A 25,823-nucleotide genomic window follows, 5' to 3' on the forward strand; every position below is an offset into this window, starting at 1 on the left:
CCTGCATTCCATTAGGTGCTCTTTCATTCCCACTCAGTGCTGAAGTCTTCATCACCATGATAGATGTGCACAGGAGGGCCCTGTCTGCAGCCCAGCTCACATTGCTAACACTTCAACAGTTTTCTCTCCATGTCCTCTCTCCAGTAATGTCCATGTCTGCTGTATCAACCTTGGGACAGAAAAGTCATAATCCTATCATACCTTCCCTCTGAAAGTCCTGCTTCTCCTTGGAATAGAAAGGACTTTCAAATGTGGCTTTCTGGGTTTTCCAGTTTGCTGGTGGGTGGATCTGGAATGGGCATCCCGTCTGCACATCTGGCAAGGGCGCCTTCCAGATTTTCCTCATGACTCAGGATCAGTTTCTGAAAGCTGGGCGGGGCAAAAGCTCCTGAAGTTGCTACAAGGCACCTCCCCCTGTGAGCAGAGCTTGGTACAGCCCAAATAGTTTTCAGGTTAAGAGAGCCAGAATCTTTGTTCAGCCACACTGACCAAACAGACTTAGTGGGGTTACCTGCTAAGAACAGTGGCAGCAGCAACAGCAGCAGCAGCAAGGTTCCTGGGATAACTCAGGTGAGTTGAGAGGGTATCCACAAACTTAGCCTAGAGAAGAGAAGAAACTTCAACTTTAATCAAAACTTCGCATCTATAATTTAATGGTTCGTTTGAATCAAATATATGCATGTTAATAGCCATTTGGAAACTTCAAAACTAAGGGAATTTTTGGTTGGTTGTTTTTTGGGTGTGTGGGAAGTGATTGTGGTTGTCTGGCAGTAAAATTTTTCTGGGTATACGTAGTCAGTTTTGTGTGTATGTGTGTGTGCGTGTGCACACCTTCTGGTAAATCCTCAGTAAGCAAGGGCAAACCTGGGAGAGGGGTGTGAGGGGGAGAACCCTGGCTGACTTTCAGGGCTTGTTCTAGTTTTTGCAGCTTCACATCTACAGACAAATTATTAAAATGCAGGCACAGTCTTGGAGCCACACTGGGTGCAAAAGGTCTGTGAGCCCAGGCACTGGAGAGCACAGGCTGTGCACTGTTGAACAGGAGGGAGGGCCGCCCAGGCTGTCTTAACTCCTTGTCTGCACAGCCGGGGGGCCTCCTGCTCTGGTGACAGGTTGATGTTGACTATTCTGTTGTCAGTCCCCGGCCTGGTGTTGTTTCCCCCTGATTCTAGCTTTGGCTTAAATTCTGGTTTGCAGTTAGGGCTCTGTCTTCCACCTCCCATGTCAACTACACTGTTTTAGGGGCTTAGCTGACCTACTTGACCATAGCAGGTTCTGGGCAGGGGCAGGAAAAAGGAGCTGCGCACATTATAGTGGAAACAGTTGGTTCTGAGGATTTAAAACTCTTAAATTTGGTGAAAAGCACATAGGAAAATACAACTTCTACCGTCCTGACTCTCACTTCTGGCTTCAGGATAAGGCATCTTGGTTTGCATTAATGTTTTATTGAGCTTCAGCTAATGCTTCATTTGCTAATCTTTGTTGTGAAATTAAGGACACTTTATAGTATGAATGAATAAACAAAAAATTATTAGGGGACTGCTAATTAACTCATTCCTCTGGCAGTGGGTATGTGTGTATTTCTGTATGTGTGCTAATGTGCAAGTGTGTGTGATTATTTTAGATTTGAATAGCATTCTTTATTAGCCCTTAGAGTCCCTAGCAGTCCAGGGAAAAGCCTAAACACTTATGTGGTCAGGAATAGGTTAAAAAGCAGACTTTCCATATCCTTAGGAGTTTTCAGTCCTTAAATTAAAAGCAGAAAAAGCCCCTTTGTGACCCCCAAACAGTATTTCTTTGATTAGTCCTGATTTGAAATCATCTCACCTTCTGACAGTTTGCAATTAAAAAACAAAACTCCTAAAGTACATTCTTGCAAGAAGAGGACAATGAGAATTTTCAGAAGCAATGTCTTTCTTTTAGTTTTGTGTTTGCCTGCTTCACACCCCCCCAAACACACACCACCACTTTTTAAAAAAATGTGGCTAAAAGAGTCAGTGGGTCCCAGTTTTAGTGCCGACTCTGACATCATGTAACCTTGGTTGCGTCTCTTTACAGTAAAAGGATAAAGTTGTACTAGATGGATTCTAAGAGTCCTTCCCATAAAATTCTGTAAAACTCAGAATTAGATTCTCGAAGGACTGTAAAATTAGACTTATAGGATAGGCTTATTCAGCCAAGACAGCAAGTCAGCCAAAAAGGAGAGGAGGAATAGGGAGGAGAAAACAGCAATGGGGCCATTTTCTATAGGTCTTTTAAATGTCAATGAAAGTCTTATTTAAAGCATGCGATCAATTTTCCTCAGTTTCTCCTAAGGACAGGAAAGGGATTTGATTTGCTAAAAATGATCATTTCCTAATATTACTGCCCTACATTAACCTTGTCTCTAGCACTTAAAAAGTATACTCACATACTTAATTTTATTAGATCTTCTCAATAACATCCTGAGGTAGGCAGGGCCGCAATCATATTCTCATTGTACTCATGGGGAAACTGAGGGACAGAGATGTTATCTAGGGGTGAGGATGTAACTCAGTGGTAGAGTGCTTGCCTACCAAGGCCCTGAGTTCTATCCCCAGCACTGCAAAAACAAAACAAAACAAAACACCCAGAGATGTTATGTACACTAAGTGCTGGACTTGGGAATTTGATATCCTGACTACCTGTGCTCTTTTCATGATTTTGAATTGCTTTTGGTTTTTGATACTATTTTTTCAATGGAATTAAAAGAAATTGTGTGCTCTTTTTCTTTTTTCTTTCAATTTTTTTTGAACAGAGTCTTCTCTCTGAGCAGAGTAGGTAAATACTCATAAAAGCCCGTGGACTGAATCAGGAGAACTTTATGGCCCCTTTCTGATCCCAGAATATCTGGCCAGTACTTTGAATCTGATGAGACACATTTAAGTTGATAGGTGCATACCCACAGATATAAGCTGTGACCTCTTGTGTAGAGATGGAAAGCTCTGGTCTCTAATCTAATGTTTAGCTGCTGGACTTTTATGACTTCTTCCTAGCCAAGCCCTATTTCTCTCAGCACACTTCTTCCAGCAGTGGGGATAAGGGGTGCCCATTATATCTAATACGGGCCTACCTCAGGCCAGGACACAGTTTGGGCTCCAAACTCTTAGTTGCTTTTATAAAACAAGAAATTGCAAAGGGAGAAACTCCCCAGAACAATACCCACCAGCCATACTCTCCCTCCCCCTTAAATGTCCTCACTTTCTCTCCCACTCACTGAAACCCAAATGAATTTGTGAACCAAACTGTAGACCTGATTTCCCTTATCAGACATTTTTAGAACAAAATTTGGTTTCTTCTCTAAGGCTGACCCACAGGTAAAGAAGCAAGCAATTTTGCTCTAAGAGTTTTCCTAGCTCCCCCAAGCTTTCAGGTCCAGCAGTAGCAATAGCGCCCTCTCTTAGCTGCAGCTTTGTGTTCCACGTGGCAGGCTCCCTCAACTTCCCCTGGAAATTCCCAAGTCACCATACTCGGGGCCTGGACCTATCCTTTGCCTTGATAGGCATGATGTTCCTCATATTTTTTTCTAGGCAATGGGTCTGAATTCAAATAATACTAAGACCATTACCTCAGTGCTCTACCCCACACTCTGCCTTCCTCAGTCACCCATGCCACTACCCCTCAGGGTAGAGGGTCCCTTTTATAACTGTTCAGGTTACCCTTCTTAGCTCTCTGTCTTACACTCAAAGCCCTAGCTTTTATGCTGTGTACTGACTTTCTTAATATGTGGTCTTTAACTTAATGGTTCTCCCCTCGCTGTCACCATCTGGTGCAGTGGGACAGTAAGGAAGGAGCATTTATTTCCCTTCTCCACAGTCTTCCCTTGACAGAGCAAATAGTTTATGATAATCCCAGATTACAAAATGCTAGGTTTTCAAGGATTAATTGATGAATCCGCAGATGTCAAGGGTTTGGATTCTCCCATGATCATCAAACCATGAAAATAAAGAGGCCTTTCAACATCTAGCATGGCAATAAATTCTAGGCAGAATGCCTCCAAGTTGGGCATCGTGTTTGCTTTGGAAAGTTTCCCCAGTTGAGCTAAAAAACCCTTTCTTTAAAAAACCACAGTGACCAAGAGAAGTCTGGTGTGATGCACACACCAAATCTGGCGTGACACACACAGACTGGAGTTTGAATCAGCCCTGCCAGTTTCTAGCTGCCACTTCTCTGAGCTGCCTTTCCTGCAGGTACAAAATGAAGGGCACAGACAATGACTATAAACCATGGCTGCTAGGAAAAGAATATGAGCTAAAATGTACAATGCACGTTACAAACAAGAAATGACCATACAAACACTGATTTGCTAATTAACACATTTATCGGTTCAACAGATATTTCTTGAACAATGGTCAGATGCCCAGCTCTATGCCCAGAAAGGGCTTTAGTGTGTATCTTGCATTCACGGAGCACTTTCTACTTACTCAAAATTACTTTCACACTAACCCACCTCAGTAGGTGTGGACACAGGGTAGCTCACCGCACTCCCCTGATGAGAAAATGGAGGTACAAAAAAATCGAGACACTGTTTTTGCTATTCAGTAAGAAACACAGATTAATCCTACTAGGTAAGTCTGACATGACTTGAAACTATAATCATATTCCAATGAAAGTTCAAACTCATAGCCTGCAGTTCCTTATTTACTGTGTGTCTCCAAAATGCAGGCACCCTTACCCAAAAATCATTCTATCAAAATTTGACCTATCCATATCAGCTATACATTCAGCTTCTGAAAGAATCTACCAAGATAATACTGGTTTTTTAAATCTAACTTGAGTTTTTAAAATTGATGCTACTTCTGTCTGTAGATCAGCCCTTTTTATAGCAGAAATTTCTTTTGCAGGCCCTTTTGCTGAGTTCACCATTTGACTGAATACAGAGACTTAAGATGGCACATGGCTTTCCCAAGAGCAGGAAATACCCCCATTTAACCAGAATGTTCAAGGACTAGGAGGTTCTGGCAAACTAAATGTCCTAATTGCCTCAGAGTATCCTTCATTAATGGTCCCCAGCCTCTGGCCGTCCACCAAGCCTTCTAGGGAAAGCAGGAGGCACAGTAGCATTGGCTGTAACTTTGAGCACACATGAAAATTGGTGTCCCTTTGTAACAAGCTCAAGAAAGGAGCCTGGGGAACATTCAGGTTGGCTCTGACGCTGCTTAACTGAAAATTACTACTGATACCATCCATGTTTTCAAATACAATGAAATACACTAATATTTAAAACACATGAAAGCTCACTTAAGTCTGACTAACGGAAAACATTTCAGTGTTTTGGTGTATCCCTACAGTTCTCAATTTGAAAAGCAATTGTCAATAAATAAACTATTGATTTTTTTTGGTTATGTTCAGCCTCTTATTCCTTGAATTCAGAGAAGGGTATGATTACTGTATATATATGATACATAATGTTTTTTTTATATATATATACACAAAATGTAATGTTTTATATATATATATGTAATGCATAATGTTGTATATGTATATATATATAAAACATTGCCCACAACATTGCAAAAATTAAATTTAAATTATTGTTTTCAGTGAGGCCTTTCAATGTGATATGGAAAGGACATGAAAGGAGCTATCCCACAGGTCAGACTAATATTATATTTTTTATAAAAAGTGCCACTGCCTCACAGATACACCACATAGATACTTTCAAAACTGCTATTGTAGCCAACATTTTGGGGGTTTTATCCTGCAAATTTTGTACTCTTATTTGGCACTCTGAACCTTAGTCAGGTTTTTTTGTTCTGTCTTGTGCTCATAGAATACAGTTATCCTTAAAATATATTTTTGAAATAGTTGACACCATGAAAATTTCACAGCCCTCTCTTCATGTACTAATGTCTGGAGAAGATCCTTAAAGTTATTACAAATCTGTCTTTATGAATCAAGTGAAGGCATTGAAAACTCTATTATCATCCAAAGGCTATTTAAAATCAAATTTGCCTTTCAAATTATCTTCATAAAAACCAGTTGTTAAGGACATTTGAGTGTGGGCACTCTGATAGACATTGTCTGAAGAACCACTATATTAATTCTCTCTCTGTTTAGCCATGAGTGGTTTTCTTCTTCTTTTTTTTTAAAAAAAGAAAGAAACAGTGTATTGCCATGGGATAAGAATCTATAGTTCATCAAATTAGTGTAATTGAATTTTGGTGTCTGCCTTTTGATTTTGGAGTCTGCAAATGATTGTGTATTAGACTTTGAAGAAAAAAGACCATACAATCTTTCTATCTTTCCTTGTCTTTGGAGGCCATCTGCTGAGCTACGTGTCTTGTATTAGGCTTCTTGGCCAGTGGTAAAACATGCAAAGCTCTTTAAATGATAAAAGAAAGTAATTGTGTAGAAAGACTTGTTACAATTGAAGAAGGCTGCTTCTCCCCTTGTGCACAGCATGTGCCTCTTCAGGGCACCATTTTATCTTGAATATAGTAAAGTGATGATTTTTCCTTTATCTTCAGATTTAAAATTGTACTTTGCCTTGAAATATTCTTTGCCATTGTAAATGGAAGATCGGCCTTTAAGTTATAATGACTCACAATTAACTAGCAATCTTCACATCTGTCTGCTTTTCCAATAAGATTTTCCCAGTGAGATGGGCAATGAGATTGCCCATATTGCCCCATTTGGCAGATAAAGAAAATGAGGCCCTAAAATGGTTAGGTGGTGACTTACTCGAGGCCACATATTAATTTGTTTGCAGAGCCTGGACCTTTCTTTCTTTGAAAATGGTGATTTTTCCTTTGAAGGCAAATTTGAAGCACCTAACCATAGGAGGAAGTCCTATGGGAGGTTTTCCTTTGTGTAATTTCAGATAATCCTTGAAAGACCTGAGAACTTCTTCTAAAGACAACCATTTTTCTCATTCTAGGCATACTTTGACACTATGGGTCCTCCTATGAAGCTCTTCAAAAACCAGAAGTACCAGGAACTGAAGCAGGAATGCATCAAAGATAACAGACTTTTCTGTGACCCAACCTTTCTGCCTGAGAATGATTCTCTTTTTTACAATAGACTGCTTCCGGGAAAGGTGGTGTGGAAACGTCCCCAGGTAACTTTCTTTTTTTCCCTTGTTCTGTCTCCTCCTTGACCTCCATTAAAACTCTACTTGACTCACTATTTCACCTATGCAGGCCTACTGTATAGAAAAATTTGGAAGTCAACTTTCTTCTTTCCTTCCTTCCTTTCTTCCTTTCTTCTTTCCTCCCTTCCTACCTTCCTCCTTCCCTCCTTTCCCCTCTCTCTCTCTCTCTAGCTCTTTCGAAGTATAATTTACAAATAAAAATTGTATATATTCGTGGGCTATAATATGATGTTTTGATATACCTATACATGGGAAAACAACACAATCAAGCTAATCAAGCTAGTTAACATATCTATCACTTCACAGAGACAACTTTGAAATGGGAATTTTCATGGATCTGTATTCTAGGTTTTATTTTGCTTGTAGAGACCTGAATTTTTATCAAATTTTGTCAGATTAACAATTTAAAAAGAACAACAACAAAAAGGAGATATACTATGCTTATTATTTTTTGAAGTTCATTTGAACTTCAAATGAACTCAAAAAAATAATTATACTTTTGCTTCTTTACAAAGTTGCAACTTCAAGATAATCTCAGACCAGAGAGGAGACAAACTCCTTATACAATGAACTCTATAGGGAGATGGATGGCGCATTAGGGGAGGGAGGTTTCTTAGTCGCTTTTTGGATATCACCCTGTATCACTCCTCAGTTAACCAGTGGCATCTGAATAGAACTGCAGCTCTTATACTACCTATGAATAGCAACTATTAATACTTGCAGTTCTCTGTGGAACATCTGTGTGTGGTGTCTCAAAGCAGGTCTCAGGACCCTTCCACAAGCTCTACATGAATAAGAGCTCATTGTGTAATAAGATATGGTAACAGATAGAGATTCTACCTGGGCTCCTTCCCAGTGTGAGTGATCAGGTATATAGGTCATGAAGGGCTGTTATGAAATTCAAGTTTTGTACCTTCACAAAATCCTGAAGACATTTTATTTAATGAGGTGCCTTTCTGTGCACAATTATGGAGCTAACTCAATGTTTGCTTTCTTTAAAGAGCCAACTATCACCTTTTAGTTGCAATTTCAGCAGCTTAAAACTCCTAAATGTAGTTCCAAGAGTTATTTTAGTATATGCAGGTTATCACCAGATGGTGCCAAGAAATAATAAGACTTGTTTTCTAGGCAACTTGAAGGACACATCTCAGTGTTTGCTTATAAAGAATGATAACCATTGGAAGTGTTGAACTGAGTCAGATCAATGGTATACTGAACTCAGTGGCCCTGGGTTCAATCTCCAGGGCCACAAACAACAACAACAACAAAAGTATGAGACTGAGAGTTCTCTCCATCAGAAAGAAGAGTGGACCCCTGCTGTCTTTTGGTGTCTCCACTTTATTGACATCTCTGCAGATCACTTTGCTGACCTGCAATAAAAATCTGTGAAACAGGAGCAGAATTCATTAACTAGTATTTGGGTATTCAGAGAGGCAAGACCTTTTTTGTCTTTTGCAAAACTGCATGAAGAAAATAGTGATATATTGTCTGGGAGCCACTCTTATGAATGGATAGTGATAATGAGGGCATCACTCTTTTGTGATGCTTGGACATGATGGAGAGGATGTCAGTAGGGCTTAAGTTGAATAGGAAGCAGAAAATTGAGAGAGGTTTATGGGGTTGGTGTCGTTTTAAAGAACAGGAGAATGTTGAGCATATTTATAGACTAAGGAGTAAACAGGAAAGAAGAAGTTGAAGATAGAGGAGAGAGAAGGAACGATTGAGGGAAGTGAGGTCCTGCAGGAGATGGGAGGAGATCTGGTGGGCAGCAAAGCCAACATGAAGCCATTCCCCAGATGTGAACCAAGTAGACTTATGCTTCCTGTGCTGGCTTGTCTTTAGACACTTCATTCTCCCTCTCTTGGCTTAGTCCTTTGTCCTTTGCCTTCACTGTCCAAATTCTGTGAATTTAATTCTAGATGGATTAGCAAGGAAGGAAAAAAGCTTAATCATGACAATAGTCCATTTTTTCCTCTGAAGCAAACCTTTATAGGGTGACGGAATGTCAGAGCAAGAGAGAGAGTGAGAGAACGAAGGAGGGAGGGGTAGAAAAAGGAATCAACATTTACAGCATGCCTAATGTGGGTGGTCAGATACTGTGGAGTTTTCTGTTCATTATTTCATGTCATCCTCATTTAATGTGGCTTAGTAAGTTAGGTGCAATACAATTGCTTTGGTTTCATTCTTTTTCTTGGTTTAAAAAAGAACAGATATTATGCACAGTTTACGGATGATGAGACTAGGCCTTTGAGAGATGATAAAGATTTGCTCAAGGTATGATCTCTAACAAGCTAAGATTAGAATCCTTGTTTGATTTGAAAGCAGATGTGAGTTTTCACTTTCCTGTGCTATGATGTCAAGGAGATAGAATTATGTCTCCTCATTTTGCAGAAATAAGTAGTTTCCTTCCAAACAGTTCTTACACTCCTCCTCACTGTGTTGATGCTGTACCTCCATTAATTGACCCATACTCTCCCTTTCCATAGTATTGTGTGAACTTAGTGTTATTAAGTCCAAAAGCAGAGTCACTTGAGAAACATTTTTTGGGCATCTGCTCTATAACAGGCTCTGTGCAAGACACAGATATCGTGGCCTGTGGTAAGGAACTCCCATTCTGTTTGGGAAGATGAATATTGGGATATCAAAGAGTTAAATTTCTCTTGATACATCAAATGTTATTTTCAGGCATACAGACAGTAAGTCATATAGGGTTTTTGTAATAGGAGAGATCATTGTAGATTGGAATGGTTGGGAAAGGGGCCTCTTGTGAGGAGCAGGAGATAAAACAAGGCTGCCTCAAAAACATGCAGACTCCTTTCCAGCCAGAATGGAGGCCAAGCCTGTGGTTAAGAGCCACGTCAAATTTCTCTGGCCTTTCATCAGGAAGGCTGAGAGCAGTACTGGGCCTCTGAACTGGCTCAAAAAGAGCAGATGGGTTGTTGCTCTCCCCTACCTCATCATTGGGAAGGTTCAGATACTCGCTTGCAGGAAAGCTTATGAACATCTTGTACCTTGGCATCCACATAGCTTCCCACTCAACGAGGGCTATTTTCTGAAGTTTCCAAAATGGAGGCAGCATGATTTACATGGTATTTTCTTTTATTCCTTTCTTTTTTTGTGTGGTGCTGCGGATTGAACCCAGGGCCTTGCACTTGCCAGGCTCTACCACTCCTCTCTCATGTTGAAAGCTTCTAGCTTCATAAACTTCCATCCTTACCTGTGGACATCACTGATAGTTGAACAAACTTGACTCCTTTGTGGGGCAAGAGTCGGTTCCCTTCCTTCCCTCTTTCTACTTCCTTGCTATGTTTTAAGGTGCCTCTTTGGATAGGCAGGAATTATGAGTGTTTTACAATTGTTCAGTGACAGATCATCTGCCCATACATTCCAGTGCTTTCTGGGTACACAGGTATATTGCCTGAGACAGTGTGGCTCCTCAAGTTTCCTGCTCTCCTGAGACCCAACATAAAATGTCCTAGTAGATAATAAGACCTGAGTTATACTAAGTTGCATTGTGATTATAAGACTGCAGGTAGGAACTTTAGGCTGAACTATGCCTGCCAAGTTCCCACAGAAATCTCTTCTCCAGCTTCTTCCAGCGACTCTGGCTTTTTTCCTAACTGACTCATATCCACCTACAAGAGAGCCTTAGAGTCAGACACAGCTAATCCCTGACTAAAATGTAGCAAGGCCTGATGGGAATTTACACAGCCAGCTGTGGGGGAACAAAAGGCACCTGCACAACATCTTCTGTCAGCTCTTTTGGTCTAGTTTTTTTGTTTTGTTTTGTGGTACTGGGGGTTGAACCCAGGGCCTTATGCTTGCAAGGCAGGCACTCTACCACTTGAGCCACACACCCCAACCATCCCTTTTGTTCATATTTTGTTTTTGATTTAAGGTCTCACTACTTTTGTACATGCTCTCAGTCCTCATGCCTCTACCTCTTAAGAATCTGAGATTACAGGCATGCATCATCACAATGGGTTCTCTCCTGATCAAGTTTTAAATTCTGCCTCTACTACTATTGCCTTTGTTCAGTCTTCTTTTGGGGAATACCTTCCCCTTGGTAGCATTTCATGACTTTGTCACAGGAGGGTGAAGAGATTCTACGTTAAAATGATGGTAGTAAGAATGGAAGAGAAAGCCTAACCAGGGGAAATGTCAGGAGCAGAATATACAGACTTGTGCAAGGCAATGGTAAAGGAAGAAAACACCATTCTCTTTGTGCTAATAAAAATTTACATGTACCTGGTAAATGTGACACATTGGTACAGTAGTAGGGGCCTAGTCTATTTATGAAATTCTTCTTTTCCCAGAGATCATGCCCCTACATGTTTCCCACTGTTTCCACATGTAGTCCTACATGTTTTCCACTGTTTATACCATCAAAGAAAGTTAGATAGGCCCATATCCTTTCTCTAACTGTTCCTTTTAAGTTCTGTATTTAAAAAACACTTTTCAGTCTTATTTAAAGTGCAGTTTATATACCATGAACTTCACCTGTTTTAAGTAATTTTTAGTACATTTACAGCATTGTGCAAACATTACCACAACCTCGTTTTAGAATAGTTGCGTCACTCCAATAAGAACCCCATGTACATTTTCAGTGAGCAACGCCCCCCATCACTAATGTACTTTCAGTTTCTATTGAGATTTCCCTATTCTGGACTTTCCCCTTAAGAAACAATCATGAAATTAAGTAACTTCTTTTACTTCACAGGAAGTTTTCAGCGTCATCATCCCTGTTGTAGCATATGTTAGTTTGTTCCTTCTTATTGCTGAACAATATTCCACTGCATAGATATGCAAAAATTTCATAATAAAGCAGTTTGGAATCTATACCTGCAGTGTCCTACTAGAAGTCTGAAGGTTCAAATAAGAAAATCATTATGTCATGATTTGATTTTCTAGGTTAGAAGCGGAAGTTGAACTTACCAATTTTATTCGCAGGCTCCATACTGAGTTTCCTTAGAGGAGTTAAAAAGGAATGTTTTACTGATGACAAAATATTCACACAGAAATCAAAATTCCCAGTAGGTAAAAGGGACTCCCTGAGAGACTGGTGCAACATCGGATCCTGAACCCTTGTTCACCTATAAATGTCCCATCTTGGGATGGTTCAATATTTTAAGGATAATGGGTACTTGGACCAGCTCACAAAGCCCTCCAGTCCTGAGTGGCAATTCAGTTCAAAATAGCCATGGGACTGAGTCTCCTGGTACTAAGTAGACCTAGTGTACTTACTACAGGCCTCAACACACCCCTTCCCCTCCCCCTTGCCCCCCAGAGCTGCCAAATTGCATGTAGCACTTTCTTTTTTCTTTTCTTTGTTTTTGAACTCTGGACTTTACATTTGGTAAGCATGCACTTTACTGCTTGAGTCAAGCCTCCATCCTGCATGTAGCACTTTTTTAAAGTGTTTTCACTATTCTAGATGCTGATTTACTTTTTTGTTTTATTGTGGTTCCTGAGGTTTACACTGGACCTCAATGCTTATTGTCAGCAAATTTAACCTGCATAAAAAATTGCTAGTAATTTGGATGTGGTTGGTGCAAAGGAAGCCATGTAGAGTGATCTGTGAGCCCTTTCCCAGAGGGCTCTGGGAAAGGGGATGAGGCAAAGGTAATTAGGAGGTTCCTCAATGTGCAACTAAGGACTATTTCACCAAAAAAGATGCTTTTCTTACAGAAGGTTTTGCATTGGGGTGCAGGTATGTGGGGACCATTCCAGCTTTCCTCACGGTGTTCAGCTTTCTAATTGTGTGTATTTCCCCCTAAGAAATTATTTTACCTTGACAAACAACTCAGTTCACGGATCACTTCAACTGTGCCAACACAGCTGGGAGCCATTAGGAACTCAGCATCTCCCCCTACTTTCAAGCCACCCAAACATTGTGAATATGTGAGCTGTGACCTCTCCCCCAACCCCACTCCTACTACTGCAGCACAGCTCAGACTGAGATGTCCCATCTGTAATCTGCATCTCAACTTTGAGTTACAGAAAAATTTCTCCAGCCTTCCTTTCTTAACCTCAACAGGGAGATATCCAGTGTGTCCAAAACTGCAGGAAAAGTCAATAAACAGACATTTCATTATTTTCAAGTTATCACCAAAAAGTCCACTTGACTGTTAGATTTGTATTGGCTTCATTACCCTCACGCTTGGCTGCTTTTCTAGTCTTTTAATGTTTCCCTTTCTTAACGAGGTAGACCACATGGCTTAATAAGTATTTGTCTCCTATGTTCCACATCATGGTGCTCACACATATAGTACAAGATTGATTCACATTTAGTGGATTGAATTGAGATCAATGCCCATTGTTGATATTTGTCTTGAAACCAAAAGCTAAGAATGTTTTTTTGAAAAAAACATGGAGTGTTAAGCAAAGGGGCATACAACACTGGGATGGATGACTGAGAGAAGTAGTAGCATCTTTGTCCCAGGGGAACTGCACAATATTAAATATTACCCTTTATGGAGGGCCATTGATAAGCCTAAAGACAAAGGGTGGACTAGACGAGGTCTTAAGGTTCCTTCTCTATAGTATGTTCTTATGAAAACTCAAATACTTTAGGCCTAGGTGTCCTACTAACTAGCTAGATAGCCAGAGAAACAAGTGACTACCCTCTCTGAGCCTATTTCTTCAGGTATACAATAATGAAGTTGACAGATAATCTCTAAAATTTCTTCTTGTTTTGACATCCCATGACTCTGGTTGTGTTTTAAAATCTATTGTTTAATAATATGAATATATATGAATAATATTAATAAAATAATATGAAATGTAAAGACATAAAACTGGAAAATAACGGAGAATGGGAAATCAGGGGGGTTTGCCTAAATTTGTATTCTACTATGACTGCACACAGCTAGGAATATGTATTATACATACATAGGAATGCACATAAGATATATGATAGCCACATTCAGTTCAGGTCTATGGGACAAGAATCACCCAGTTCCTCAATTTGAATCCTGTTTGTATGCCTTTTTATTCACTTATGTGACCCTTTATGTCTTGACTAGAATTTGACACATCAATAGTATTGACTGGGCCTAGACTCCTGCTGTGAAATGAGTTGTGGAAATTCAAGACACTGTAAAGTAACTCTAACCACTAGTAACTCTACATAAAACCAGCAAATAATTTGCCTCACTAGTCTAAAGGCACACTTTGTCACATATAAATGTTCACTTTATCATTTTTCCATGCCAGGAAAATATAGTGTGTTTCATCTAGATCCAGGAAGTCACTGTATCACTTTACATCTTGCTCCAAATATAATGGTAATAGCTGACTTAAGCAGGAAAAACTATGCTTAGTTTCATCTTAGAAAAAGCAAAGAAACAAAGAGAGGAGAAGGAACATCAGGATCTAACTCATCCCACACACCTGCTGTATGTTCAGTAAATGCAAAAGTGGGCAGATGACAACCCACAAAATAATAAGATAGAAGTCTTCCCCTAAGACAAAAAGTAGTGATTAGACACCGGACATGTATCTTTGAAAAAAGATCAGAAAATCCAAAGCAGACAACCCATCGAACCATCTCCTTTTGGCAGAGAGATGCCCAATTAATCTTCAGTTTGGACTTGTCCCTGCCCAGAATGCCTATTCCTTTCCAGAGTTATTTTGGCTTTTAAAGAATATATGGAATGTTTCATTCTGTAGACCAGACTTCGTCAAGGAGAATTATATCCATTAAAAAAAAGAGGGTTGAAGGACCAGAAAAATATAGCTGTCTCTATTTAATAATTTTAAAAGGGTATATGTCTAGATTTTCTTTCCATTTGAGACTAGGATTTATTTCTGCTGGGTAAGCAGAATGTCAAGGTACCGGCCAGCTGCCTCATCCAAGAAGCTTTCTCCATCTATCAAGATTGATACTTCATTGGTATTTCCTGCCTTTGAACTTTGCAAGTGCTGATACTCTGAATCACACAATCACGACTGCAATTCTATGGTATCACGTATGCTGCTTTGCCTTTGCCCATGTTTGTCTCTCTACCTGTTGTCCCTCTCTCCCTTGTCCAATAGTCTAACTCTAGTCAACGCAAGCACTACCACCACTAAGTATCTATTTTGACTACCACCAGGGGAACTTTGGGGGATCCTTCCTTTAGGCATTGATTATATTTCAAAATGAAAATAGCTCCATCATCCACTCATCACATTTTATCATAAGTATATTATTTGAGTCTCATTTTTCCTACTCACAGTGGGAATGACACAGCTAATGATATGTTGGAGTGAACACACACAAACACTGAAAATAAATACTGCCCCCTTTTTCTGCTCAGATCCCTTTGGGATATCTACTGTGTGAAGAGCATCTATTGAAGTGCTCCTGTGCCTGGTCCATTAATACCTGCTGTTAATGCTGCTGTCATCTATATCCATCCAAAGATGATATAGATCTGGTTGCCATGGAGACTGCTGTTGCCTTGCGTTGTGTTAGAAAAGGGCTTCCTATAAGGCCTCCTAACTCATTTTCCTGGAGAGGCAGGTGCATTAATTAAGTTCACCTCTATCAGACCTTGTCTTTTAAATGCAATCACCCTTCCAAGCACAGGTGCTTCAGAAAAATCCCATCCTGACAAAACGGGATCAGAATGTAATGTGATAACTCTTAGTTCTCATCTTTCAAAGTTCACTGGTGTAGCTAAAATTTTTCTAATTCCAATGGTAAAGGAATCTCCACCAACACATATCATTCATCCTATCTCATTGCATCCTCTCCTTCCATGTCTTTATTTATTTCCCCATGCGATGCTTTTCCTATAGCTAAATGATCCACTGCTTTGTGTTTTTCCCAACAATCCCTTCAACATTCCTTTTGTTTCATCTATGAAAATCCTAGCTACCTTCAACCCTAGCCCTGTCTCCTCTATGAAGGCTCTTCTGCCTAGCTCAGTTCACAGTGACTCTTTGGAAACTCTTTCCAGTCTTTTACATAACCAATGCTTGTTTCCACAGGACATCTGTGATGATCCCCGTCTGATTGTGGGAAACATCAGCAACCATCAGCTGATCCAAGGGAGACTGGGGCACAAGTTGATGGTCCCTGCATTTTCCTGTTTGGCTGTTCAGGAGTCTCACTGGACGAAGGTATTCTCCCTTCTGCGAAACCTCATTCCATTTCTACTATCTTGTTTTCTTTAATCGCTTTAGGAAAAATGAGTTCATAATTTTCATAGATTGTTTAGGTCCCAAAGCTAGAGGTATTAACTAGGTGACTTCCCTCCATTTCATTATAAATGTTTTCACAAACATAGAAAAGCTGAATTTTACACTGAACACCCATGTACATCTAGATTCTGCCATTAACAAGTTACTCTACTTGTTTCATCACATATACTACTTGATCTTTTATTGTAATTCGCAGTGCTTAGACTCAGTATTCCTTCATACTCATATTGCCTGTACCTTTGAGGTGTAGCGCCAGTAAGAACCAGGAAGTCATTAACATATACATGCAAAATACAAAAGTTGAGAAAGATGGGAAAAGATCCTTGAAAAGGTTCTAATAAATTACTAATAGTGCAAAAATGCCTTTGATATTCAGGTAGAATTCAAAACAACGAAATATTTGGAACATTCGAGTTGAGACAAAGAGCATTTTCCTCATAAAAACACTTCTAGACTATGAATGTGAAATTGTTATATAAAAAGAGAAATTTTTTTGGTGGTACTGGGGTTTGAACTCCAAGTCTCACATTTGCTAGGCACTCTGCCACTTGAGCCATGCCCCCAGGCCCTAAAAGGAGAATTTCTTAAGTATAACCTTATTCATCATGTGAAAAAAACCTACATTTTATAGAATCCACATGAATTCTTTCCCACTACAGTGGGAGTTGTATTTTGATTGGGTTTACTTTTTAGAATTCTATGTTTGTATGTTTAAACATGCAATCATGAATATATTTGAGTCCTCCATTTCTCCTCATCTAGTTTATGATTGATTATCTGTAGAAAGTTCCTGATTGGCTGTCCCAGTCATCCTGTATTCAGGGCAGGCATGGTAATATTATCCTTAGCAAAACTAAACTGGGGAATGAGACATTTTGGACAAAATGCCCTACCTTGGACTTTCCGATCTAGATTCACAGCAGGTGTATTTGGAATGCTTCCTTTTGCTATATGGTTTTGCTAGGAGTTCATTGTGATTTCAGTGTCTGGGGGGAATAGCACTTAGCTGAATGTTCTTACCTTTCCAGACAATTCCCAACCATAAGGAACAGGAATGGGACCCTCGAAAGCCAGATAAATATGCTGGAATATTTCGCTTCCGTTTCTGGCATTTTGGAGAATGGACTGAGGTGGTGATTGATGATTTGCTGCCCACCATCAATGGAGATCTGGTTTTCTCCTTCTCCACCTCCATGAATGAGTTTTGGAATGCTCTACTAGAAAAAGCTTATGCAAAGTAAGTTGGGGGTTAACTAGTCTGTGGTTAGGGTACATGAGAAAGGAAAGCCACATTTGTCCTTGGGAGCTCATTCTCTCCCAGCTCAACCCCAGAGTTAAAATCGGGTTGGATCTCAGTCAGATTTGTGACATTTCTTTGGGTCTGTGCCAGCACTCAGAAATCTTAAATGAGAGGGAAATCAGCTGTTCTGATTTCCAGTAAATCCTTACCTGCCCCTAGGTCTCCTAGGTATCCTTCCTTTTGTTAATTTCCATATCACACGGAATTATCACCTTCTATTTTCCTTGTGTAATATTGGTTAGTAGAAAGAAGTTCCTGCATGGACTATCTTTGTTTTGCAGTACTGAGGATTAAACTCAGGGTCTCACACTTGGTAGACTAGCACTCTACCATGCCCCCAGCTCTTTTGCTTTTTACTTTGTTTTTGAGATAAGGTCTCGTGTTAAATTTGCTCAGGCTGGCTATGGACCTTGAACCTCCTACCTCCACTTCCCTAGTATCTGGGATTACAGGCATGTAATCTATGCCTGGCTCTGTGTGGAGTATCATTGACCAACATAACCTGTGCCTGGAAATCTCTGACTATAATCTCAAAATATCTCTCATTTTATAGCTACCGAAAAGTGAGCTGGTAAAGGCTGAGCAGGGGCTGTTCTAATTCTTGGCAACATGATGTTCTTGACCTTGAAAAATAATTTTTACAAAGATATCCTTGTGTATTTGCCTCTAGACTACTAGGCTGTTATGAGGCCCTGGATGGTTTGACCATCACTGACATCATTGTGGACTTCACGGGCACACTGGCTGAGACTGTTGACATGCAGAAGGGAAGATACACTGAGCTTGTTGAGGAAAAGTACAAGCTGTTCGGAGAACTGTACAAAACATTCGCCAAAGGAGGTCTGATCTGCTGTTCCATTGAGGTGTGTTCACCAAAAACAACCACTCTATGCTCACTGCTGGCACTAGAGATTACAAAATTTAGTAGGGAACATTGCCCTTAACCCAGAGATTCATGAAAAGCCATTAATGGAGCTCAAAAGGCTAACAGGCATACAGCCCAAGCATGGAGACTGGGGAGCTTTCATTTTTTATCCTTTTGAGGCAGTCATTCCACTGGGAGCCAATACAATAGAGGAGCTGGTATAAATACCCTCTGCTAAATTATTCCTTTTGTCTCACTTCCTGGATATTGAAGTTATGCTCAAGGAGTGAATCTTCCCCAAATTTTATAACAGTTCATCAATATACCACAGTGGATAGTTTGAATCTGAATTATTGAAGTGAGTTGTTATATTGCATTCTTTATTTCCTCTCCTTCACTTGCTTTTGTGACAGGCTAGGTGTCAGGATCAAATTTCTACCTAGCAGAGGGAGAGCTAGCTTCAACCACACTAGACTAAACTAATAAAGGGAGAAGGGGAGCTAGGACTTGGGTTTCCAATTCTAATACTCTTATGTATCTTTGTTTGCTCTCAGTCTCCAAGTCAGGAGGAACAAGAAGTGGAAACTGACTGGGGTCTACTGAAGGGCCATACCTACACCATGACTGATATTCGCAAGATCCGCCTTGGAGAAAGACTAGTGGACGTCTTCAGTGCTGAGAAGCTGTATATGGTTCGCCTGAGGAACCCCCTGGGAAGACAGGAATGGAGTGGCCCCTGGAGTGAAATGTGAGTGGCATTAAACTTCCACTGCTCCATCTCCCAAGCTCTGTAGTTCTCCCAAACCTATCCCTCTAGACTGCTAGTGACTTTCAATGCTCAGTGACAGGCATGGGGTCTCAGGCATGACTCAGCCAGTGGTCAGATAAAGCAGGCCTGACCTCATGCACTCTGTCCCTTTGCCACCCTGCTTTCTCTGAGAAGTCAATGGTGAGCATAATGGCTTATCCTTCTATTCTTATTTGCCTTTAGTTCTGAAGAATGGCAGCAATTGACTGTAGCAGATCGCAAGAACCTGGGGCTTGTTATGTCTGATGATGGAGAGTTTTGGTGAGGAGAGATTTTCTGCATTAAAGGAATTATGGATTCTACCCGGATCGACATAAGGTTAAGTATTAAGTGCCATCTTCATTTCTGTCCTGCACTCCTTTAATTCAGGATGAGCTTAGAAGATTTTTGCCGCAACTTTCACAAGCTGAATGTGTGCCGCAATGTGAGCAATCCTGTTTTTGGCCGCAAGGAACTGGAATCGGTGCTGGGATGCTGGACTGTGGATGATGATCCTCTAATGAACCGTTCAGGAGGCTGCTATAACAACCGAGATACCTTCCTGCAGAATCCCCAGGTTAGAGTCAACTGATCCAGCTGACAGGAACCCAGGTCTTGCTTTGGTCCTCTTTGGAGTATTTCTTTAGCATCAACTCTTCCATTTGCATCTATTGTGCAATATTCACCAACCAGGATCCCTAGGGATCGACTCAGATGGTTGTAAAGCACAGCAGACTATGTCTCTTTGCAGAGACATACCCTAACAACATTATTAAATATGAGTCACCTTCTCAGGATGCCTCTCTCCTGTCCAGAGTGCTTGGTACCAGTCTTAACACTGGCTTCCTTGTGATGGCCCCACACTGGACAGAGGATCTTCTTCCAGATGCTGTCTCAATTCTTTTTCATTTGTCTTTGCTGCCCAACTGTTTCCTTGGATGCACATTTACTGTTATTTGTCCTCTTTCTCATAGAGGTGACTCTTCTGAACTCCATCATTATGCCTCCCCTCCCCCTTCTAGAACTGAGTCATGTTTATTAACATATATTAAGTTGTATATAGTAAGGGACTTCATCATGGCATTCTCAGTATGCATATATTGTATGTTGATCAAATTCACCCCCTCTTTCTTATTCCAGGTCATTTTTCTTAGGATTTGAGTCATTGTCCTGTCAACATCTCAGTTCCACCAACCTGCCATTAAAATGCCAGGTGACACATCAGTGGTCAAACCCAGACATACCCAATATTTTAAAAATCCAAATTTTTAAAGGCTGGATTTATAATGACCTGGAGAGAATAAGCTAATGCACTAACCCATAGGAGACAAGAGTTCTGACTATATTGCTGCCTCACTAGCCATGAGTATGTCTCTTCTTTCCATTGATCAAGATTTTGGTGTGCTGATTTACTTAACTCAGTTTTCTTACACCCTTCTGTCTTAGTTATCCCTAATGAAATGAAGGCTCCCATTGACCTTCACCAACCTTACCTCTACTTACAACTCTGGAAATGTTCCAAGCATCAGGCACATATGCTAAACTGGGAAAAAGGCTTCTCTGTGTGCATATGCATGGGATTGACTTTTGGAGGCCTTGGGTTCACATTTGTTTTGGTGAGACAGAAAAAGAGGAAGAAAAACTCTGGTGCTTTTTAACTTTTATCTCCCAATAGCACCATGATTCCCCAGATGAAGTTTGGAAAACTCTGGCACATGCCTAAAACTACCTTAAAGTGGTGGTAAGAATGCATAAATTCTTCAGTGAAGTAGATCCAGCTTTCCACAAACCACTTGTCTGGTTTGACATTGTGCCATCCCAGGGCAATGCTTTAGTATCTGGCTGAGTGGAATAAGAATTTTTTCAGTCTTTAGGAATTCTGGAATTTTTCTCTACATATCTTTGAAAAACACGGCGACAATAGAAATAATAGTAATCAATAACTCATCAGGAACTTACTAAAACAAAGCACATCCTCTTTGGTATCAAAGGCCTGAAAATGAAGTTGTCTCTCAGTACATGCCAGACACCATAGACAGAAGCATGTGTAATGATCTACACTTAGCAAGTGAGTGAGTTATCCAAGGCCTCAATGGTCAATAGAAAATCCCAAAAATAAGCTCAAAGTTCTGCTTTCCAATGTAGAGCTTTATTCCCTGATATATGTGCTAGCTTATCTGAAATCATGGGGCAAACTCAGATTTCTGGTGTTCTCTTTCCATTAGTACATCTTCACTGTGCCTGAGGATGGGCACAAGGTCATCATGTCACTACAACAGAAGGACTTACGCACTTACCGCCGAATGGGAAGACCTGACAATTACATTATTGGCTTTGAGCTCTTCAAGGTAAGAACAAGCATTTGGAGCAGAGTTAATAAAGGCTATCAGAGTCTAAATTAGGATGGTTTAGAGTTAAGGGAATTATGAATATGAAAGAATAAAGAAAACTGAAAACCTAGCATCTTGAAAGATAAAAACTATGATTTGAACAGAATGGGGTACTTCATTCCAGTTTTATTTCTAGGTGGAGATGAACCGCAGATTCCGCCTCCACCACCTCTACATCCAGGAGCGTGCTGGGACTTCCACCTATATTGACACCCGCACTGTGTTCCTGAGCAAGTACCTGAAAAAGGGCAACTATGTACTTGTCCCAACCATGTTCCAGCATGGCCGCACCAGCGAGTTTCTACTGAGAATCTTCTCTGAAGTGCCTGTCCAGCTCAGGTTCAGTTTCCTTGGCAAACCCTTCAAACTCTTGTTCTCTTACTTGCTTCCGACTCTAAACCTTTTTACCCATTTTCATTTATCTATACACTCGATGGGACAACTTGTTCAAACCAGACCTAACTAATTGAAATGATGGTTCTGAAAATATTTCTCAAAGTGGGAGTATGAGAAATTCCCCAGTGGAAGTCTAAGCTTCAGTCCCCTAGCTGCCATTTAATAGGAACAGGCCTGTAGCCTAAGCTCTTTCACATATGTTTTATTTTCTATTCTCTGGTTGATTCTCTTTTCTTAACAGGACCACTTCCCAGTACTCCTCTACTATATTCTCAGTGCTGGGTCACCAATGGTACCTTTTTACCCAAGTAGCCCTACCTGCTATGATCTTTATTTGCTAATCCTTCAAGCCAGAGGAAATGAAACCATACTTGTAAAATGCAAGCTACATCTGAGGAGGAATGAGATATGTTACCCAGTGTCTCATCCCTTTCAGCAATGATGTCTGCTTTAGCAGGCTCATCTTATCAAAGGATGGTCATCATGAAATGACATATCTTTTTTTAATGTTCTAGGGAACTGACCTTGGACATGCCCAAGATGTCTTGTTGGAACCTAGCTCGTGGCTACCCAAAAGTTGTTACTCAGATCACTGTTCACAGTGCTGAGGGCCTGGAGAAGAAGTATGCCAATGAAAGTAAGAACCGCAGGGCTGTCTGGGAAAGAAAAAATCCAGTTTCACTTATTGTACATATGGTTTAAAAAGATGATGAGAAATTATTCTTTCCAATGGTATTTTCAGTCTAGAGAAGTCAGGATGGATATCAACCATGGTAGAGAATGAGTTCTTTGAACAAGGTCTATATGTTTTTTATATTCTTATATGAAACATGGAGGAGGCAAAGGAAGAATAAACAATAGTGTTGAGTCTTAGGTGATTCTGGTGCTCCAGCATTATACTGATTTGACTACCTCAGATTTGACTTCATGAGATATCTTCTTGCCTACCTAGAAAGGGAACTTTAATCACTATGCTAAAACAAATGTCATTTTGTTCCAGCTGTAAACCCATATTTGGTCATCAAGTGTGGAAAGGAGGAAGTCCGTTCCCCTGTCCAGAAGAATACTGTACATGCAATTTTTGATACCCAGGCCATTTTCTACAGACGGACCACTGACATTCCTATTATAGTCCAGGTAATTGTGTGAACAGGGGCTCTTAAGGGGGCTCATAATCTCTATGAAATACTAGGCTTCCCAAGGGTATCAAGAATGTTTAGGAGACAGAGCAGGGGTTATCCTGTTTTTTGCTTATTTTGTACTCAAAAATACTTCTCACTAAACAAAGGCACTGACTTCCTTATTCATCTTCACCTTAAATCTGTTGCATTTACTACATTGTAGGCAGAAACTGACATGCTCACCAGTAGACTTGTGAACACATGTACTGTAAAATCCTGTGAGGGTTCAGATGAACCATACATTGATAGGTCAGGATGGACCCATGTAGGTAGGTAGTATTTCTGACTTAATACTTCTGACCGGCTGCCTTTAGATAACTATCACACAAGTCGAGGATGATCTTGACTCATCAATGAATCCTAAATTTAAAAAAAGAGGATCTTGAGCTCTGCTTTCTGGCTTTTCATCTATATTCTTTGAGATATTCTCTTCTCAAAGAGCTATCAGGAACGGACAGAGTGGTCTCTTCGTTTTAAGTTCTTGATGTCACTGCGCTCATCCTAGTCTCACAGATGGCTGCTCATCTTCACTCCCTTGACTTGTCTCTTCAGGTTTGGAACAGCCGAAAATTCTGCGATCAGTTCTTGGGGCAGGTTACTCTGGATGCTGACCCCAGAGACTGCCGTGATCTGAAGTCTCTGTACCTGCGGAAGAAGGGTGGTCCAACTGCCAAGGTCAAGCAAGGCCACATCAGCTTCAAGGTTATTTCCAGCGATGATCTCACAGAGCTCTAAATCACCAATCCCAGAGAATCCTGACAGAATTGTCCATCCTTTTATTCTATGTCAGGTGCCAGGTCTTAGCTAAGATTCATGATCATTGGAAGACAGAAATTCATAACAATTAACTTTTCTTCTCTTCTGATAAGTTTCCCATACCTCCCAATCCAAGTAGCAAAGCAGCTACATAACCTATATACCTCCAGCAGCTGGACAGGGGGAGGTGACAGTCCTATCTGGAGATTATACATGTTTGCCAAGAAAAGATATTTGAGGCTTCCGGGGGTGAGATTCAAGCAGGACAATAACAAGAGCCTGGACACCCTACAGATGCTGTTTTCAGTTGCCCAATACATCTCTCCTGCAGGGCATGTCAAGGAAGGAGAAGGGGTGATTAAGGTCAAGCTGGTCTAGCCTAACATCCCTGCTCCTGACTGACACTACAGACTCAGTAGCAGCATTTCAAAATACCTAGCAGCCAGGACTGATTTTACAGTCCCCAGCCTTTTCCACTCCACTGCCACCACCACCACCATCACCACCACCACCATCACCTCCGGAAAGTGTAGTCCTGCCCTAACCCAAGTCACCCCCCACAGTAAGTTTTACCTTCATGTTGAGGAAGCTTCCTAGGTGCTTAATCAAGAGCTGGAGTTCAGTGAGGCCTGGATGGTGGGAAGGGTCTTGAGTTCCAGCTCAGTGGAAGCCAGCTGTATGCCACAAGAGGGAAAAGTGGAAAAGAAGCTGCAGTGGGAGACAAAGCCTCGGTCCCCCACCCATCCACACACACACCTACACTCACACACACGCAGATAGGCGTGCATGAACTACCATTCAGACAGTCAGTGGGAAAGAGCAAGGATGAATTGAGTGTCACACATGCCAAAAAGATGAATTCATCCAGGAATAGTACAGCCAGTTTGGCGCCCCTGACTGCAATGTGAAACCTCTTGCTGCTGTTAGGTTTACAAACAAGCCTGTTGTCCTGTGCCTCCTAACGTCATTGGTTCTGAAGACTCCATTGGGGAGCTTGAGACTTTGGTTCCCAGCCCAGACTCCTCAGTCTTTTCCCTCAGTTGGTAAGCTTCACTCCCTGGGGTGTTTGTCTGCCTTCTTGTTTTTCAGTACTTCTACCGAATTTTCCCTAGAGTCAACCATTATAAAATGTTATTCCCTCCATCTTCATCTATTAGTATTCTACCCTTCTTTCAAGGCCCAGCATAAATGCCACCTCCTCCATGAAGCCTTCTCAATCCTACCCCAAATCTCCACCTCCAACAATATTTCAATGCTTCTGCAATGATGAAAATGAAACATAGTTGTAGTACTTAGTCTAGTCCAGCAAGCATGCATTCATTTAAAAAATATATTTTGTAGTATTTTTTTAGCTCACTCATTTTCTACCATGTTTTCCAGTCTGTGTAACTTCTATGGTGCCTTCAATACACTGCCTTACACAAGTCAAATCACAATAAAGTTTATATTCAATGAAAGGACTAGTCTTGATTTGAAGTGATGGCACTGGAGAGATGGCAAGAGTGGCTGTGGTTTGAGACATGTTTGGGAGCTCTTGGAAGTATGGGTGTTGGGAGAATGGAGAAATGCCTTGTTTTATTCCGTATTTCAGGATAATTGGGTGGTATTTGGGGTAACTCTGTTTTGAAACCCTTCTGAAATTGGACTTGAGGCCAAAGCTACAGTAGCCAGATCTTTCAAGGGAAGACCTCCTGACAAGGGAAAAATACCAACTCCTCTCTCCCAGCATCTTCTTCAGAGTCAAATGGGCATGGAGACCTCACTCATTTGCTTACACTCAATCTGCCTGTTGCCTATCTTAGGGCAGGCTATGGACAAAGCTCCTTTCATTTTTGCTTCGGTCATGCC

The 25,823-nt window shown here is 40.8% G+C and overlaps 1 protein-coding gene across 1 annotated transcript; it reads left to right on the top strand.

Annotated features, from left to right (window-relative positions):
* The first annotated feature begins 445 nt into the window (after nucleotides 1–445).
* Nucleotides 446–25,401, top strand: Capn6 (calpain 6). Its single transcript, XM_020181738.2, has 13 exons — nucleotides 446–570; nucleotides 6,899–7,078; nucleotides 16,088–16,219; nucleotides 17,329–17,537; nucleotides 18,271–18,463; nucleotides 19,020–19,213; nucleotides 19,457–19,534; nucleotides 19,643–19,829; nucleotides 21,478–21,600; nucleotides 21,779–21,981; nucleotides 22,554–22,675; nucleotides 23,039–23,175; nucleotides 23,772–25,401. The coding sequence occupies exons 2-13, from the start codon at nucleotides 6,914–6,916 to the stop codon at nucleotides 23,952–23,954; spliced, it is 1,926 nt and encodes a 641-aa protein (XP_020037327.1). The 5' UTR covers nucleotides 446–570; nucleotides 6,899–6,913; the 3' UTR covers nucleotides 23,955–25,401.
* The last annotated feature ends 422 nt before the right edge of the window (nucleotides 25,402–25,823 follow it).

Source organism: Castor canadensis, chromosome X, assembly GCF_047511655.1.
Source record: "Castor canadensis chromosome X, mCasCan1.hap1v2, whole genome shotgun sequence".
Taxonomy (NCBI): domain Eukaryota; kingdom Metazoa; phylum Chordata; class Mammalia; order Rodentia; family Castoridae; genus Castor; species Castor canadensis.